A 19,033-nucleotide genomic window follows, 5' to 3' on the forward strand; every position below is an offset into this window, starting at 1 on the left:
CCACTTCGAGAACTTATGGAGACAGCGATTGAGTCCTGAACCGGCTGACGACGGACCGGGGTAGTTTGGTAAACTTGCCCACAGAGGCTTGTTTTTTTTTGGCACTGTCTGTCCTTCAGATTCCAGTTAAGATCGGGAGCGACCACGAGCGGCGGTCAATTAGGGTTCGTGACGGATTTACAGGCGATCCGAAGGGTGGTTCGAGGGTTTTGATCTCGCAATTAAGGTATGTAAGCTCGGATTTGGAGTCGCTAAATGGTGGGAGATAACCATTTTTGGAGCTTGTTTTCATCTTTTGATCCTGTAACTTCTGGCCCAGATGCCTCCTCGGTCAGCGAAGAAGACGGCGGGGCCGAGAAAAACAGCAGCTAGGACGCCCAGGGCGACGTCAAAGGCTCAGACCGAGGCCGAGGTTGTGGAGGAACCCGTCGAGGCGGAACAGGTCCCGGAACCCATCGTGGTGGTGAAGGAAGAGGTTAAGGCCAAGGAGATCGCCGTCAGGGACAAGCAATTCGACCTCAATTCCAGCGAGATTGGGCTTGATTCTGTGGAGGCTGAATGTAAGGGATCCCATCTTTTCAGGCATCGGTTTTGCTTTTGTTTGCTTCTAGAACTTTTGAAAATTTCTTTATTGTCAAACCTTGTTACTTTATCTTGATAAATTATTTTGTTGTTTTGGTTCAATGTTGTTCTCAATTTTATCTAGAAACTGTGTTTTTCTGAGTCATTTGGTGCCTAGTCTATTCATCAACCATTTTCGAGTTCATTTTAGAGATTTGCAGGCCTAATCTCAAAATCCTTGAACTCGAATTTGCTGATAATCCACTTTATCTTCCTTTCTACATGTTATTCTAGCTCCTTGAATCAGCTATGCTGATTTTGTTTTTTTTTCCCTTCCATTTCGAAGTACTATTTTTTATTTTCATGTCATACAGTTGCACTCCATTTCTAATATATTATTCAGTTGCTCTCAATCATTTTAATTATTTCACTATCATTTCCTTTTATATTGATATGCCCACTAATATATGATTCAGTATCACTGGCTACTAGATGTTTCTATTGGGAGATAAATATAGCAGAGCGGTTTATTGTATTGCAAAATTTCCTAATACTTTGTCAACCAAATACTTGAAATACTGTCAGTGGTTTCTGTTTATTGAGAAGTGTTTGCTTACTTACATTATGATCATTGGCATTTGGACAACCTACATAAATGTGTATGGATCCTACCTAAATGCAAAGGATTCTAACGTGTAGATGAATCTGAAGAAGCTTCATTTTCTCTTTTCCAGATGAAGAGGTTGTAAAGGTGGGTTACCTGGAAGAAGATAATGGTGAAAGATTAGAGTTAGAGGACAATGAGGCAGAGTATGAACATGATGAGGATGCTGCTGTCGATTATGATGAGAAGTATGTTGAGAATGAAGTACAAGAAGATTATATTGATGAAGGAGAGGGTGATGTGATTGAAGAGGATGAAATTGATATGGTTGATGAAGAAATTGTGGATGATAGGGATCACTTAGAGGTTGAAGAAGACGAAAATGTTGAGGGAGAGCACAGGATTAATGCTGAAGAAGAAGAACAGCATAAAGTAGTTGAAGAACATAGAAAGCGGAAGGAGTTTGAAATATTTGTTGGTGGCCTAGATAAAGATGCTAACGAAGATGATCTCAAGAAAGTTTTTTCTCAAGTGGGTGAGATCACAGAGGTTCGGCTAATGATGAACCCTGTAACGATGAAGAACAAAGGGTTTGCATTCTTGCGGTTTGCAACCATGGAGCAGGCAAAACGTGCTGTATCGGAGCTCAAGTCTCCTGTGGTTTGTGTTCTTTTGCTTTTAACTATATTTTGTTATTCTTATTCCTTATGGAATTAGTTCATTTATAGGTGCGTGGTAAGCAGTGTGGAGTTGCTCCAAGTCAAGACAGTGATACATTGTTTGTGGGTAATATTTGCAAGTCTTGGACCAAGGAACATGTAACATTCTCTACCAAGTTATTTTTTGTGTTTTTTTTCCTAATGTTTTTCTGCTTTCTGTTAAATTGACATTTTATCTGGTCCTTTTATGCAGTTTAAGGAAAAACTTAAAAGCTATGGAGTTGAGAATGTAGAAGATGTTACCCTTGTCGAGGATACAAATAATGCAGGAATGAATCGTGGTTTTGCCTTCCTGGAGTTCTCATCGCGCACTGAAGCGATGGATGCTTACAAGTTCTTGCAGAAGAGAGATGTAGTGTTTGGTGTAGATAGGACTGCTAAGATTGCATTTGCAGATTCTTTCATTGATCCAGATGATGAAATTATGGCCCAGGTATGATTTGGTTGTGTAGCACAACCATTGTACTTGTACTTGTTCTTTTTACCAGCTTCAAATACAGGTGATTGAGATTTGAAGCCTTTCTTTGAGTTCAATAGCTTATTTTTTAACCTAAATTTCTTACATAGCTCTTACCCTCTTCGAATCCTGGAATGCTGAAATTTAAGTTATATTTTCTTAATTTTTTTGATTGAACTACCAGGTTAGAACTGTTTTCATTGATGGCCTGCCTGCTATGTGGGATGAAGACCGGGTAAGGAATTGCCTCAAGAAATATGGTGTAATTGAGAAAGTTGAGCTTGCTCGAAATATGCCTGCTGCCAAAAGGAATGATTTTGGATTTGTTACTTTTGACACTCATGATAATGCTGTTTCATGCGCTGATGGTATTAACAATACCAATCTTGGAGAAGGTCAGAACAAGGTCAAAATTAGGGCTAGATTGTCCAGGCCACATCAACGAGGAAGAGTGAAACGTAGTCTTCATGGAAGTTTTAAGTCTAGTCGGGATTTTCCTCGAAGTGGCCATGTATCATATCACCAGCCTCCACCTACTAGGTTTTCAAGTTATGCCTATAGACCTGTTGGTGCTCGCGGTGTGCCAAGTGGCAGTCGCAGTATGAAGAAACCTCTTGGATACAGGGATAGACACCCTGAGATGATAGTGGCAGAGAGGGTAAGGCGTTTGCCACCACCAGAGAGGTCCTACCAGAGAAGGCTGCCTGCACCAGGTAGTTTTCTTGCCCCCTCTTAGTTTATATGCTTTTATGAATGCTTTCTTAGGCTTCTCAATCAACTGCTTATTGTTTTGGTTAGTTGATCCATATCCAAGGATTAGTAACAGGAGGGACTATGGGCGACGTGATGACCTACCACCTCCTAGAAGCCGAGCTGTTCCAGAATATGGTTCCCGTGTGCCTATCGAGAGAGTCCCATCTTATAAAGATGATTACTCCTTTCAAGAGTCTGGTTATTCTGAATTGCCACCGCGTAGTGCCTCTCGCCCCAGTGACAGGAGGGTGTACATTGATGAGGAGTATGAGCGGAAACTTGATCGTCCTCTCCCTACATATCGAGAAGGGCGTGGCCGGGATTATGTTTCAGTTTCTGGATCAAAACGTCCTTACTCAGAAATGGTCAGTATTGACTTGCATGCTTATGCTTTCTTTCATTTCTATCTAATTTCCCCCACTTTGCCTTTTTGTTATCCAGGATGATCCTCGTTATGCTGATGTAAGTATACGTCAATCAAGGGCTCGTTTGGATTATTCTGTTAGTGGTAGCGGAGCTCAGTATGGACATGCTTATAGTGATAGGTTTGGTTTGTAATTTCTTGTTGTATGTAGATTACTTTTGCTATTCCATCAATTAATGTGCTTTCCATATACTTCTTTCTAATCTGGGTAGGATTGGCCAAGAGCATGTTGGATATGGTAGCACCCGGGGTTCCCTTTCTGGTCATGATAGCTTGTACGGGACTCGTCAGGGAATTACTTATGCTCGGGGTATGTAAATTAGTTTCAATTTCTTACTGAATGACTATCCTGTGGTTGATAATAATCACATGTTCTTTTATCCTTGTAGGTTCAACTAGCAGCAGTGCAGGTGGAGCATACTCATCAAGCTTCAGTGGTGGCTATTTGTCACGTGGATCTGATGTAAATGCTTTCTCATACTTTCATTTTCTGATTGCTATATTGTAATTTGCATATGTTGTTTCTGCAGGGTGGCGGTGGCTCAGCTTCATCATCTTTCATGCCTGGGCGTAGTTTGAGTAGCCGTGGATATGCTGGCAGCGGTGGATCTGGTTCATACTATTAAGGTGCTCAATCTTTTGCTTGCTTGTTGCTATTGCTTGGTTTTTGCTGTCTTTACTCATGATAAAAGTTCCCCATAGTTATGTTAATCCTTTAGGAACTTTTCTGGCTTGAATATTACATTTTTTTAAAGCACCACTTGGTTTTGTGTTCGGTGATCACGTATAGATTTGTCTTCATGGAACAGATCTGACAGTAAAGAAGGCTGGTGTAGGCTGTGGATTGTAGGAAGCTTCCGATGGTTGTCTGCATGCTAAAAAAGATGGCTAATACTGAGCACCTTAGCCTTTTTTCCTGTGTGTTTTTTTTTTCTGTGAGAGAACTTGGTGAAATCAAATTAAGAAGCAGCAATCTGTACGGTGTTGTCAGGCCCCTTATTTCAACTTGAACCTTTAATTAGTGTTATTCAATGTAAGGGAATTTAATCTGCTGAGTGAGAATATGGAACATCAAGAAACTTATGATGTGGTATGTATGAAGCATGTTGTTTTCACTGCTTTGAGACAGTTGGATGGAGAAAGGTTTTAGCAGTTATGTTATAATTGAGCAGTGTTAAGTGGTATGCTAAAATTGAGGTGCTTCTATATGCTTCAGTTTGGATTAAGGCATTTGAGATTAAGCACCTTGAAGCATATCATTCATAATCATTGTTTGAAGGAAATCCTGGTTATCAGTTACACTCGGGGATTTGGTAAAGAAGGCTTCCGAATTTGTTGGATTTGGGCCTTGAGATTCTGTTTTACTCTTTTTGCATTCTTGGATTGGCAAGATGCCCTTTAATGCATTACTTCCTTAACTGATCTTGGAATATGACAGAATCAGAATATTTTTACAATGATGTTGGCATGCAATGTTGTGATGATTCTTATATTAAGGATCTAACTTTTTACTAGTCAAAAGAGCACATCTAAGATTTGTAGGTTGCCTAGATATATCTACTTCATAGTTATGAAGTAGCGCTATATGTTCCCATGATATTATTTTGGATCTGTACAGTCTTCTACACACTCACGGAATGCAAGTCTCATAATATTGGTATTCTTATTTGTTAGAATATGCATTTTGCTGCAAAAATTTTTGAATTAGTTGACACTTCAGAATTGGAGATATATCATGTCTGATGTGGCATCAAGGGAGATTAACTGCCACCCTAATATTTACATATTCTGATCTTGTTTGGACAAGTCATTTACTTGATATTACTAGAAGATATGGCACTGTAACTAGGATATATTGAGATCATTCACATACAGCTGTGGACTTAATTGCGTCAACTGGTTCTAAGAATGACCAGATTGGAGCCTGGTGAATGGAATATTGTTTTGCTAAATAAGTGATTTACTCCAACAAATCTACATTGATATGGTTATCAAGTTAATTACTTTAATAGTTTGTTGCTATTGAGGAAAGATAAAGGGATTGATGGGGAGAAGGTTTGTGGAAAAAAATCGTTGTAATTCTCCCACAATGTTTTCTCTGATTCCATGGTTGTATCTTGCCATTTATTCTGTTCTGTTGATAGAAGCAGATTTATCAAGGAAATGAATTGGTTCTGATTGAATTAGTTGTATGACATAAGTTTTCAGGCTTTTGCAATTAGTTGAGAGATAGATGTGGAGTTTTAAATAAGAAATAGTTGTTTGATGTTGGATATCATATGTACCTAAATATGACAATAGAGCAACTATAGATATTGAAAGGTTGAACTGAACTTTAGCCGTAGTGCTTCACACCAACATATATGCTATACTTTTTGTATGTCAATGAGATAATCCAGTTCCTATTACAATGCAAAATATTGTGATTTCTGTCTCAGTGATCTTCCTCTTTTTTTCTATAAATTTATCGTTTTATTTTTTAAAATTATTATCTCTTTTTTTAAGCATTATTTATTTAATTGACCAGATGCAGAATATTGGCAGGTTGAACTTAACAATCAGTTATGATCTAAACCCAAATGTAGCATCTCATAGTTGTCATAACTTTTTCTTTGACAATGAGATAATCCACTTGCAATTTCGACACAAACATTTCGTGATTTTTTTTTATAATCTACCTTTTAATTCTTCTGCAAAACTTCATCTTTAGGTTATGTAAATTATTCACTAACTCCCTGCTTAACTGATTTTGCAAATTTACTCTGATATTAAAGGATGTGTTCTCACTGTGGTCTTGTTTTTGAGTATGTTTAGTTGATAATGTCTTACACTTATGTAGAAGTTAAAAGCCATCCATCCCATCATTTATTTGTTAGAGATAGTAGTCGATATATATTTGTCTTCAGTTAGCTACTAAATACATTGAAGATATTGGATTTCTTCTGATAGCATTTGTATAATATGCCATTAGAACCTTGATGAGACTCATTTGTTGCCATTTTGTAAAAATGAAAAATCCCAGGTGATTATTTGACTTCCTACTTAAATTCGGGATTATTGTTAAATCTAGCATAAACTTTTGTAGGTTTAGCCAATTAACAGTTTTAACAAATTTATTCTTATACTGCAAACTTCATGACAGATATAGCACACTACATAATGTTGTTGATTATTTTAGATTAATAAACATATTTAGTATATGACTTATTTGATTGCATATGAATAAATAAATTTAAATTAAAGAAACTAATATATTAATATTTATTGTCTCTAAGTTCACGTAAAGATGTTATATAATGTGTGTTATTAATGGACATCTTTACAATATATTTTAAACAGAAAAAATATTGTAAAGTTGATTTTTTTTTAACTATACTGCTGAAATAAGTCATACCAATTTGTAGTGTGTGTATATATACGGAAAAGATATGCTAGGCGCCGGCGTGCCCAGTGTATCTTTAGTTTTTTAAAAAAAAATTTGTAGCTCCCAGTATGCCAAGTTTAGGAGTTGGGTTATTTTTTTAAGCATAAAAGAATTTTCAAAATGAAAAAAAAAATTTAGGTCCTCATGGGGTATATGGTGTAAGGGGGTGTGGCATATCAAATCCTTATATATATATATATAGAGAGAGAGAGAGAGAGAGAGAGAGAGAGAGAGAGAGAGAGTTGCCAAAAAGTCAACTGCGCTTGCCCCTAGCGTCCCCGTCAATCCGTCCCAAGGTTAATACGGAGAAAGTAAATCACGGGTGGTTACTACCCCTTGTAATAGTGACTAGCGCATGAGGGAGCCATTTACTTCGGATGTGCTGACATTGGAACCTCGGACCTCAAGTTGACAACACCTCATGCACTAGTCACTATATCGTCCTGTGGGGGAGAGGGAGAGGGAGAGGGAGAGGGAGAGGGAGAGAGAGAGAGAGAATATGCCAGTGTTGAATGATAATGTGCTAGGTTTGTTGTACTGTTGAAAGTATGTGCATAGTTTTGTTAAAATTGATTTTGTTGTCATATCTGAGTAATATCAGTTTAGTGGCCTCGTTTTGTTAGTAATCACAACTCAAGCACACCTACTGTCAAGTGAGTCTCATAACAGTTAAATTTATGTGTATGACTTAGGTTAATTGATTCGGATATGATTACAGCTATTGCTTGATCCTACCTTATTGTTGGTGATGGTTTCTTCTGAACGTCGTGTAGGATTTACTTCATGAGTGATATCACCTAAAAATAGAGGAAACATTTGCTAATACGTGAAACTAGATATTCTGGTTATCATATTAAGCTCTTTGTGCTGTATCATGTAACATGAAAGTGCATGTATATTTTTTTCAAACATTCCCAATCATTCTGGTGGTGTTAGGAATTTTGTTTAACTAGTTGGAAAAAATACTTATTAGCAATCCAATTAGTTGGTTAGGTTTCAGCACCAAATTAAGCTTGGTAATACTGTTTGTATATGCTTTGAAGGTTTTAGCAAGGAAATGGGCATAAAGAGTCTTTTGATAAAATTAAATAGTTAGCAGTAATCTTAAGTTGGGTACATGGTGCCAATTTTTTTTTTAAAAAATAGTTAGCAGTAATCATTTAAAGGAATGCACTTATTTTCATTTCAAATTTCCACTCGTATTTAGACCGCTTATTTCAGTTGATATTATATTCTCATATTGATATTTGCGATGAGAATTCTTACGGGGAGCGGTCATGGTGGGAAGATGCCGGGAAGGAGAGACCAACACACCTCTCTTTAAACAAGGTAGAATTTTTTTCATGTTTGTTTGTGCTTCACTGTAATAATCATTGACCTAATAATATTAAAGAACTCGATATGTTATGTTCTTCACTTGTAGATTATATTTTTCAGTCTTGTGTTCATATAAGTGAATCTAAGATAGCATCTTAGTCATAGCTGGGTTTTTAATATTAAAATTGCTAAGATTGAGTTGTTATCCGTGACTTATTGCTTGTCGAGATTGAGTTGTTTGTAGTGAGATTGTCGCTTGAGGAAAGTAGTCAGTCATGTCCGATATTTGGTGGCACTGTCTCTGAGGCCGATTGAACTTGGGAATTGGAAGGATGTTCACCAAGTTAAAAATTTAATTGTATATCCTTGCCAACTAAATCATTCGAAATCAATTCTTAATTATAAAAGAGATGATTATTTATGGTTTTTTTGACACAATTAATTTTACTTTTTGATCTTTTCATCTTAAATGTGTATTCATCCTTCTAATATACTCTGACGATTATGACCTTAACATTTATTTAAACAATGGAGTTTTGCTCAAGCTAAGGATCAACTCAGACGTTATCTAACGTGTTAGAAAGAAAAAAAAGGTTAAATTATTGAATTACGTAGTCAAAGTTATTGAATATTAACTAAGTTTTAAAATTATTAAATTACATAGCTAATGTTTCTCCTTTGCATTTGCTCATGTTTATCCGAATTGATCGTTATAGTATAACAATCACTTTCGATTTGATTGTTATATTTTTTTCAATCCATTAAAAAAAAATTGATTTATATTTAAAAATTTATTGCTCTTATGTATGAAAATTTATTATATCCATGTTTTTAAACATTATTTTCATATATTATATTGAGATCAATAAATTTTTAAATACAAAAATGTTTGAAAATCTTAATTTATATTTTAAAAAATTATTGTTTGTAATATGACATATAAAAATATGAAAATTAGATGATTATAAAAATTTAATTTCATATCATTTTAAATTTTCTAGGTCTATTATTTAATTTAGATTAAAATTTGTTAATGAATTTAAAGAATTTGAATGATATGGAATCATATTTTATGTCTTCATTTAATTTTCATGATTATATTTCATGTCATATTAAGAGTAATAATTATTTTAATATGAATTAAATTTTTTAATCGATTATTACATTGAGCAATCGATGCGGAGGGGTTTAGTAATTTTAAAATTTATCTAATTTAGATATTTAATAATTTTAACTATGCGGGTCAGATAGAAAAAAAGTATCCATGCAATTTGTATATGTAACTAAATGTATTGATGAGTGATTATTGTAGTAAAAAATATATAGAATTCGTCATCTTAATTGTCCCTTATCGGCCTCATAGATACTGATGGCTGAGGAGTGATTATGATGAATAACTGTGTGACAAATGACATATTAATTTATTGATAAATTCTTGATAAATTTTATTTTTTCCTGAATCACTAGTTGTCTATCTAATTCATTTCTACTTTGGTCGGTAAAATTATTTTATAGGATTAAATTAATCACTTTTAGTAAGATTTGAACATTTGAATGTCTGAATTAATATATAATTTATTGATGAATTTATAGAGTTCAAAATGATGACATTAGGTTTTTTTTTCAGTCAAATATAATTTACACATGTTATATTTAGATTAATTGTCCGAAAATTTTCATTCGCATTTAAAGAATTAATGTTCTTAATATTATATATGAAAATGATATTTGAAGATATGAATATAATCAGAAAAATTAGAAGAACATATGGAATTTAATTTTTTTATCATTTTAAACTCTCTAGATTGGGATATGTTCGTTTAATTCTCATGTATATATATATATATATTGATCCTGTCCGAACGCTGAATCAACGGATGCTGGGCACGTGGCGCTCTCCGAGTTATTGACGTAGATCCCCGACTGGCCGTACGGACCTCCGGCAAACCTGCAAGGAAGTCGGGCCGGGAAGGGGTTCCCGGCGATGACCCTCCGACGTTCAAGTCAAGTAAGCAGACAACAAAGAAGTGACTCTCAATATCGTAGAATGCATACCTCCGGCGAAGTGTGATGCTCCTTATATAGAGCTGGGAAGGGGCTCACGCACACACACCGAGGCTAATACGTGTCCTCAGCCCATACCTCAGTATGGGCTTGTCCGAAAATCTTACCTGACCCCATACTGCTACAGTCCGAGCACGTCTCTGATGGGACAACGGAACCCTTTGTAATAAGATCCTGCGTATGGCATGCTCGTCGAACATACCCGCTGTCAGAAGATGTTCCCCTGTCCCTTTCTCCTTACTCCATGCCTAGTGTCCGGCCGGTCGGCAATCCCCTTTCGTCCGACCGGTCATATGTGTTGGTCCACTTGGGAGATTCCCGGTAGTGTGCTCGGTGGAGACTGTTCGCAGTATTGCTACTTTATGACTTCGGCCGAGTGGGCTACTCGCTCGGCCGTACAATCCTGTTCAACGAGTGTCGGAACCCTGACTCCTCGCCGGGTGCCTTTGACTCCGATGAGACCCCGTTTGGCCGACCGGTCTCCTCTTCTCCGGTCGGCCGTCTAACCCTTTGACCTCCACGTGGCGTTGACTTCTTGGAACGGGAGTCCCCTGTTCTTACCGCCGGATCACTTGCCTCCCCTTCAAGTCTAGTTGAAGGAGGCGATTAGTCCGACTGACTAGACCATCGGTTGAATCGAGCGGCGTCCTGCAAATACCATCCGCTCGGAAACAAAGGGGGTAGCTAAAACGCCAATCAACGGCCACATTACTCAGCATCTCTTCGAAGTTTTCGCCAATCTCTATCATTAAGGTCGAGCATGCACCCATTAAATGCGTTCCAGTGGCTGACTACCACGTGGCGGTGTTGACGTCATCGTACGGCAGCGGCGTGGTGCTCTGATGGGATCGAGGCGGTTCGAAATGAACGGCGCGATGAGTGCTCCGATTCTCGCGACCTGGATCCAACGGTGGAGGTCGCTCGGGCTCCACCCTATAAAAAGCTCCGTTTTCTCCCTTCACCGCACTCTTGCTCTTGCGTGCCCCCCAGCTTCTCGCGTTCCAGCTTTCCGGCGATCTCATTCCTCTGGTTTCGGCGATCTCCGGTGCTCTTTCTTCGATCCTCCTCTTCGTTGCAAGGTTCTCTTTCTTTCCCTCTTTGTTTCCGGCGTTTTCTTTGCATTTCTTTCCCAAGTTTTCGTCTTCGGGGTACTGTTCCGTTGCCATCTTCTTGCTTTTATCTTCTGCCTCGTCTTTTTTGGTTTCGTCCGCTCGGATAATGACCCAATCTTCTCAACCCGAAGACCAAACCCTCGGCCCATGGTACTCTACCATGGAGTCACGCTTTGATCGGCGCGACGCCGATGTTCTGATCGATAGCTTCGATATCCCCTCCGACCTTGAAATCATCCTACCAACAGAGTTCGCTCGGCCAAACAAACCGCCGCGCGGAACTTTTTGTGTTTTCCTCACCAGTTCACCGCTGGTCTGCGATTTCCGATCCATCCCTTCTTTGTAGAAGTTTGCAACTTTTTCGGCATTCCGCTCGGAAGCCTAGTCCCCAACACCTTCCGCCTTCTGTGCGGTGTTGTCGTTCTGTTTAAAATCCATAACATTCCCCTCCGACCGGAGGTTTTCTACTATTTCTACTACCCTAAGCAGTCCGAGCCGGGCACTTATATGTTCCAGGCTCGGCTCGGCTTGGTTTTCTTCAATAAACTTCCTTCTTCCAATAAGCACTGGAAAGAATTCTATTTTTATATTCGCCTTCCCGAGCGGGCCCCCTTCCTGACGAAGTGGCAGATCGGACCACCAACCTCCCCAGAGTTCAAAAGATTCAAGACCCGGCCGGATTATCTCCACGCCGCCAACATGCTCGCCGACCTGCGGTTTGGCATCAACAAGTTCCTTTCAGAAGGGGTTATGTACATATTTGGCCTGAGTTCGATCAGAACCCCCCTCCCGAGCGGCTTCGGTAATAATTTTACTTGAACATTTGCCTTGATTGCTAACTGATTTTATTCTCTTTCCTTTGCAGCGAATATTGTCATGGAGTCGGTCATGACTGGTATTCTGAAGAGAAAGGCGGTGGCGCTCGAAGCCGCGGCAGTCAAAGAGATGGAGACGCTCGGCATCCAACCGGTCGGCTCGCATGAAGGGGAGAGCAGGACTCATGAAGAGTCGGCCGCTCAGGCCTCTCAACAGAACGTGGCAAGCGGAGCCACCCCCAGCGGAGGACCAACTATCCAAGAGGAAGGTTCCGCTCGGGAAGAGGAACAACCTGGACAAAAGAGGCGCCGAGTGGAGACTCCACTCCGATCGGCTGCGTCCGCGGTCCAACCATCCGAGCGGGTTACTGCAGCCGCTCGCGGCAAGGCTCCAGAGGTCGAAGCTATTTCCTCCGACCGGACCCCTTCTCAGTTGGACGCGCCGGCGGACCCTCTTGAGGTCATTCCAGTCAGCGTCCTTCCGCCTGTTCCTTGTCAAGTCCAACGTTCAACCATTTTATCCCAGTTTTCGGCGCCGGCCTCCGATCCTCTCCCGTCATCCGCTCGGACGACCCCCGGTCATGCCCGTACTGTCCGGGTTACACTTCACCTTCCGACTGAAGAATTGCTACCCGAGGCCGATCGCCCAACCGCGCCCGAGCACACAATCACCCTGAAGGGGCCCCTAGCCGGGATGTGGGCCGACGCTCGGGCGCGCGTCGCGATGATCCCCCTCCGCAATTTGGCTAACAACCATATGCAAGAGGTCACGGGGGTAAGTTCATTTTCCTACCAAAGTTATGTATGTATTCTTTCCTATCGACCACTAACAACTTATATTCTCTTTTTCGTCAGAGATGGGTAGAGGAGATAGCTGTCTCCAACCGCCTGGCGTGGTGGACGAGAAATTGAGACAACTGAAGGCTGCAAGCGGTCCGTTCGGCTCTCAAGGCCCCTCGTATGCCGAGCTGAAGAAGGAGCTGAAGAAGGCTCAAGATTTGTTGGCGGCCGAGCAGAAGAAGATAGCCGATCAGGCCCACGCTTTGGCCGAGCTCGAGCGGCAAGTCAAGTCACTCGACCAAAAAATAACCTTGGCCATCACTCGGAAAAACACGACCATCTCCGATCTGGAGAAAAAGAATGTTGAGGCTCGGGGGCTGGAGCAGAAAGTGAAGGAGCTGATGGACCAACTGGCCAAAGAGAAGGTTGCCCGAACGGACGAGGTGGCACAGCTCGAGGCGGCTTTACAAGAGCACAAGGCAGCCGTCGATGCTTCCCGAGCGGCCTTTAAAGAATACCAGGAGGTCGAACCAAGCGGGGTCGTTGCCCTGAAACAGAAATACATCCGTTCGACTGAATTTTCGGAGAAGGTCTGCGAGCGGATGTACGTGGCCTTCGAGCCTGCCATGAATGCCACGACGGAATACTTGAAGTCCAAAGGGCAACTTCCCGAGTCCACCGTCATCCCAGCTAAGGACCAGGCGACAATTCTCAACAACATCCCGACGACGCTTTATGATTATATAGAATAGGGAGTCTATGTAATTCTGTCGTTTGGCTTAAAACTCACTTTTTGTAATTCGGTCGCTCGGCCTTAGTTTCCTTAATATGACATCCTGCTTGATTTGTCCTTTTTAGTCGATATGTGTGCTGTCCGCTCGCCTCTTATCATACCTCTCGTGTTCGAAAGGGATTTTGACGAAGTATTTTGCGAAACATTTCCGCTCGGCCGAGTATGCCCTGCTTCGACAGAAGAAGTTGTTCGCTGAATGGTGATGAAGTACCTTTGGGTACTGGGCCTAGCGGGCCGTAGAGGCGGTCGAACGATACTTACAGCAAATACCTTTGGGTACTTGCTCACAAGTCCTCTTCTGCTCGGATGGTGTATAGACGCCGGCTCGTCTCTCGATTTTTAACGTCGGAGCTCGACGGTCTTCCGACTGGAGGGTTTATAGACGCCAGTTCGTCTCTCGATTTTTAACGTCGGAGCTCGACGGTCTTCCAGCCGGAGGGTTTATAGACGCCGGCTCGTCTCTCGATTTTTAACATCGGAGCTCGACGGTCTTCCGACCGGAGGGATTTATAGACGTCGGCTCGTCTCTCGATTTTTAACGTTGGAGCTCGACGGTCTTCCGGCCGGAGAGATTTATAGACGCCGGCTCGTCTCTCGATTTTTAACGTCGGAGGTCGACGGTCTTCCGGCCGGAGGGTTTATAGAGGCCGGCTCGTCTCTCGATTTTTAACGTAGGAGCTCGACGGTCTTCCGGCCGGAGGGTTTATAGACGTCAGCTCGTCTCTCGATTTTTAACGTCGGAGCTTGACGGTATTCCGCTCGGGGGGTTTATAGACGTCGGCTCGTCTCTCGATTTTTAACGTCGGAGCTCGACGGTCTTTCGGCCGGAGGGTTTATAGACGCCGGTTCGTCTCTCGATTTTTAACGTCGGAGCTCGACGGTCTTCCGGCCGGAGGGTTTATAGACGCCGGCTCGTCTCTCGATTTTTAACGTCGGAGCTCGACGGTCTTCCGCTCGGAGTATTTATAGACGCCGGCTCGTCTCTCGATTTTTAACGTCGGAGCTCGATAGCCTTCCGGCCGGAGGGTTTATAGACGCTGGTTCGTCTCTCGATTTTTAACGTCGGAGCTCGACGGTCTTCCGGCTGGAGGGTTTATAGACGTCGGCTCGTCTCTCGATTTTTAACGTCGGAGCTCGACGGTCTTCTGGCCGGAGGGTTTATAGACGCCGGCTCGTCTCTCGATTTTTAACGTCGGAGCTCGACAGCCTTTAAGACTAATTTTAACACTGCCGTTTGGCGAAGCTATTTGTCATCCTTTTATCATTTCTGCTTCCTGCATTACAAGGACATAGGCGACCAAAAACATATATAAAATTACATCAGCGCACCTCTCACCCAGCTCGGTACGGCTGGAGATGATTCGCGCTCCATGGTCGATCTAGCTGCCGTCCGTTTTCATCCTCCAAATAATAAGCACCCGAGCGGAGCTTTTCGATGACTTTGAACGGGCCCGCCTAAGGAGTCTCCAGCTTGCCGACGTCGCCGACCGACTTTACTTTTTTCCAGACAAGATCGCCGACTTGGAATGCTCTAGGGATCAGGCGCCGGTTATAGTTCTACTTCATTCTTTGCCGGTACGCCATCAGCCGGACGGCCGCCTTGGCTCGCTCCTCGTCGACCAAATCCAGCTCCATGTTCCTCAACTCGGCGTTGTCATCATCATAGTTCTGGATCCGGGCGGACTCGACGCGCACTTCAACTGGAATCACTGCTTCACCCCCATAGACTAAGTGGAATGGCGTCACGCCCGTTCCCTCCTTCGGGGTCGTTCAGATGGCTCATAGGATGCCCGCACTTCATCCACCCAGCTTCCTCCCAAATGGTCGAGCCGAGCACGCAAAATGCGAAGAATTTCCCGGTTGGTTACTTCGGCTTGACCATTGCTTTGGGGATACGCCACGGACGTGAAGTGTTGCTCGATGCCATAGCTTTTGCACCAATCTTCGAGCAACTTTCCCGTGAATTGCCACCCGTTGTCGGAAACAAGTCGACGGGGGATGCCGAACCGGCAGATGATATGTTGCCAAATAAACTTCTTAACCATCTGCTTGGTGATCTTGGCTAGCGGCTCGACCTCCACCCATTTGGAAAAATAATCGACTGCCACTAGTAGAAATTTCCGCTGCCCGGTCGCCATAGGAAACAGACCCACAATATCAATTCCCCATTGGTCGAACGGACAGGACACGGTAGCTGCTTTCATTTCCTCCGCCGGTCGGTGGGAGAAGTTATGGTACTTTTGGCAAGAAAGGCACGTCGCGAAGGTCTGAGCGGCGTCTGCTTGCAGGGTTGGCCAGAAGTATCCGGCCAGCAGGATCTTCTTAACCAACGACCGTCCGCCCGGATGCCCTCCGCACGATCCTTGATGTACATTTTGGAGGATGTACGCCGCGTCTTCCGAGCTCACGCATTTTAAAAGTGGGCGAGAGAAAGCCTTCTTGTAGAGTTGGTCTCCAATAAGCGTGAACCGATCGGCTCTCCTTCTTAACAGCTGGGCTTCATCCCTATCAAACGATGTAGCACCCGAGCAGAGAAACTCCATGATGGGTCTCCTCCAATCGCTCAGAAACGCGAGGCCTTCCATCCAGTCGACGTGCGCCACCAAAGATACTTGTTCAATTGACTGCTGGATGACGACTGACGTTATTGAACTTGCGAGTTTGGATAACTCATCTGCCGCCTAATTTTCCGCTCGGGGTATCTTCTGGATAATGACTTCTCTGAAATTGGCTTTAAGCTTTTTGAAGGTTTCAGCGTAGAGTTTGAGCCGAGCGTTGTTAATCTCAAAAGTACCAGAGAGCTACTGAGCGACCAACTGAGAGTCTGAATGCAGTGTCACCCGTCCGACCCCCACATGTCGGGCGGCCTGTAAGCCGGTTATAAGGGTATCATACTCTGCTTCGTTATTTGTAGCTCTATAATCTAGCTGGACGCATAAGTGCATCTTTTCTTCCCGAGGAGAGAGTAATAGTACCTCAATCCCGCTTCCGAGCCGAGTGGACGATCCGTCCACAAATATTTTCCACATGGCTTCGGGTTATGGCCTTTGTACTTCGGTGACAAAATCCGCCAAGGACTGCGCCTTTATCGCCGAACGGGGTTGGTATTGAATGTCAAATTCGCTCAACTCCGTTGTCCATTTGATGGGCCGCCCGGACGCTTCTGGATTCAACATCACTCTTCCCAATGGGCTATTCGTCCGGACGATGATAGTATGAGCCAAGAAATAGGGACGAAGGCGCCGAGCGGCGAGGACCAAAGCGAAAGCCAGCTTCTCGAGCCCAGTGTAGCGAGATTCAGCATCTTTTAAAATATGGCTTAGAAAATATACAGGTTCTTCTCCGCTCGCCCTTACTAGTGCCGAGTCGACTGCTTGCTCAGTTGAAGATAAATAAATACAAAGTGGCTCACCCATAGTTGGCTTGGCTAACACAGGCAGAGAGTTCAAGTATGTCTTCAGATCTTCGAACGCCCGATCGCATTCTTCGTCCCAGTGAAACTTAGTGGCTTTGCGCAAGATTTTGAAGAAAGGTAGGCTCCGGTAGGCAGTCTTGGAGATAAATCTGGACAAAGTAGTTATCCGACCGGTCAAGTGTTGCACTTCCCTCAGATTTCTTGGGGGCGGCATATCTTGTAGTGCTTTCACTTTGCTGGGATTTGGCTCGATGCCTCGCTCGGTCACTATGTATCCCAAGAAACGCCCGCCTTTTGCTCCGAACAGACACTTTTGAGGGTTCAGCTTAACTCCATACCTCCTCAGCGTTCGGAAAGTCTCCTCCATATCTTTAAAAAGATCGACCGCTCGGACCGACTTGATGAGAATGTCATCCACATATACTTCCAGATTTCGCCCGATCTGCTCCTTGAACACTTTGTTCATCAAGCGCTGGTAAGTTGCTCCCGCATTCTTCAGTCCGAACGACATCACATTGTAGCAGTAAGTGCCGTCAGCTGTAATGAAACTAACCTTCTCTTGATCTTCTCGGGCGAGCGACACTTGATGGTAGCCCTGATAAGCGTCGAGCATGCATATCAACTCGCAGCCGGCTGTGGAGTCCACCAGTTGATCGATCCGGGGCAAGGGATAAAAATCCTTTGGGCATGCCTTGTTAAGATCCCGGAAATCGATGCACACTCTCCACTTGTTGCCCGGCTTGGAGACTAGTACCACGTTCGCCAACCACCTCGGGAACTGGACCTCGCGTATGTGGCCGGCCTCCAGGAGTTTTTCGACCTTCGCTCGGATGATTGCATTTTGTTCGGTGCTGAAGTCCCTCTTCCTTTGCTTCACCGGCCGAGCGTCCGGTCGAACGTGGAGCTTGTGCTGTGCTATACTCGGTGAAATTCCGGGCAACTCATGCGTCGACCAGACGAAGACATCACAGTTTCTCTGGAGGCATTTGACCACTTCCTCTTTCTGGCTTGCCTCCAGATCGGCCGCAATGAATGTGGTGACTTCCGATCGGGTCGGATGGATCTGTACTTCCTCTTTTTCTTCATACACCAAAGAGGGAGGTTTTTCAGTTATGGCGTTTACCTCAATCCGGGGCGCCTTCCGAGCAGAATTGGCTTTTGCTCGTACCATCTCGACGTAGCATCGCCGAGCTGCCAGTTGATCTCCTAGTACTTCTCCCACATTGTCTTCGACCGGGAACTTGATCTTCTGGTGGAAAATGGAGACGGCTGCTCAGAATTCACTGAGAGCCGGTCATCCCAATATTACGTTGTATGCCGACGGAGAGTCCACCACGACGAAGTTTGCAGTCCGCGTCCTTCTGAGCGGCTCCTCTCCCAGCGAAATCACCAGCCGGATTTGTCCGACCGGCAGAACTTCGTTGCCCGTAAACCCATAGAGGGGGGTTGTCATGGGCAGCAGCTCGGCTCAATCAATTTACAATTGGTCGAAGGCCTTTTTGAATATAATATTGACCGAGCTTCCTGTGTCAATGAAAACGCGGTGAATAGTATAGTTGGCTATTACCGCTTTGATGAGGAGAGCGTCGTCATGTGGCACTTCGACTCCCTCCAAGTCCTTGGGCCCGAAACTGATTTCGGGTCCGCTCGCCCTTTCTGGGCTGCAGCCTACCACATGGATCTGGAGCTGCCTGACGCTAGCCTTCCTTGCTCGGTTAGAGTCTCCTCCGGTCGGCCCACCAGCTATAATGTTGATTTCGCCTTGGGAAGTGTTGTTTCTGTTTTCTTCTTCCCG

The 19,033-nt window shown here is 43.3% G+C and overlaps 1 protein-coding gene across 4 annotated transcripts; it reads left to right on the forward strand.

Moving 5' to 3' along the window:
- Window positions 1-66: 66 nt before the first annotated feature.
- LOC122001678 (heterogeneous nuclear ribonucleoprotein Q-like) lies at window positions 67-8,466 on the forward strand. 4 transcript variants are annotated; one of them, XM_042556559.1, is made up of 12 exons: window positions 67-226; window positions 320-560; window positions 1,296-1,825; window positions 1,894-1,983; window positions 2,078-2,317; window positions 2,526-3,054; window positions 3,140-3,459; window positions 3,536-3,639; window positions 3,731-3,828; window positions 3,908-3,981; window positions 4,049-4,145; window positions 8,164-8,466. In XM_042556559.1, the coding sequence occupies exons 2-11, from the start codon at window positions 320-322 to the stop codon at window positions 4,142-4,144; spliced, it is 2,322 nt and encodes a 773-aa protein (XP_042412493.1). In that variant the 5' UTR covers window positions 67-226; the 3' UTR covers window position 4,145; window positions 8,164-8,466. The 4 variants fall into 4 exon arrangements, with proteins under 4 accessions (XP_042412493.1, XP_042412495.1, XP_042412494.1 ...); XM_042556561.1 differs by having other exon boundaries at window positions 8,200-8,466; XM_042556560.1 differs by having other exon boundaries at window positions 8,211-8,466.
- Window positions 8,467-19,033: the final 10,567 nt, after the last annotated feature.

The sequence above is a fragment of the Zingiber officinale genome, chromosome 7A, assembly GCF_018446385.1.
Source record: "Zingiber officinale cultivar Zhangliang chromosome 7A, Zo_v1.1, whole genome shotgun sequence".
NCBI classification, from domain to species: domain Eukaryota; kingdom Viridiplantae; phylum Streptophyta; class Magnoliopsida; order Zingiberales; family Zingiberaceae; genus Zingiber; species Zingiber officinale.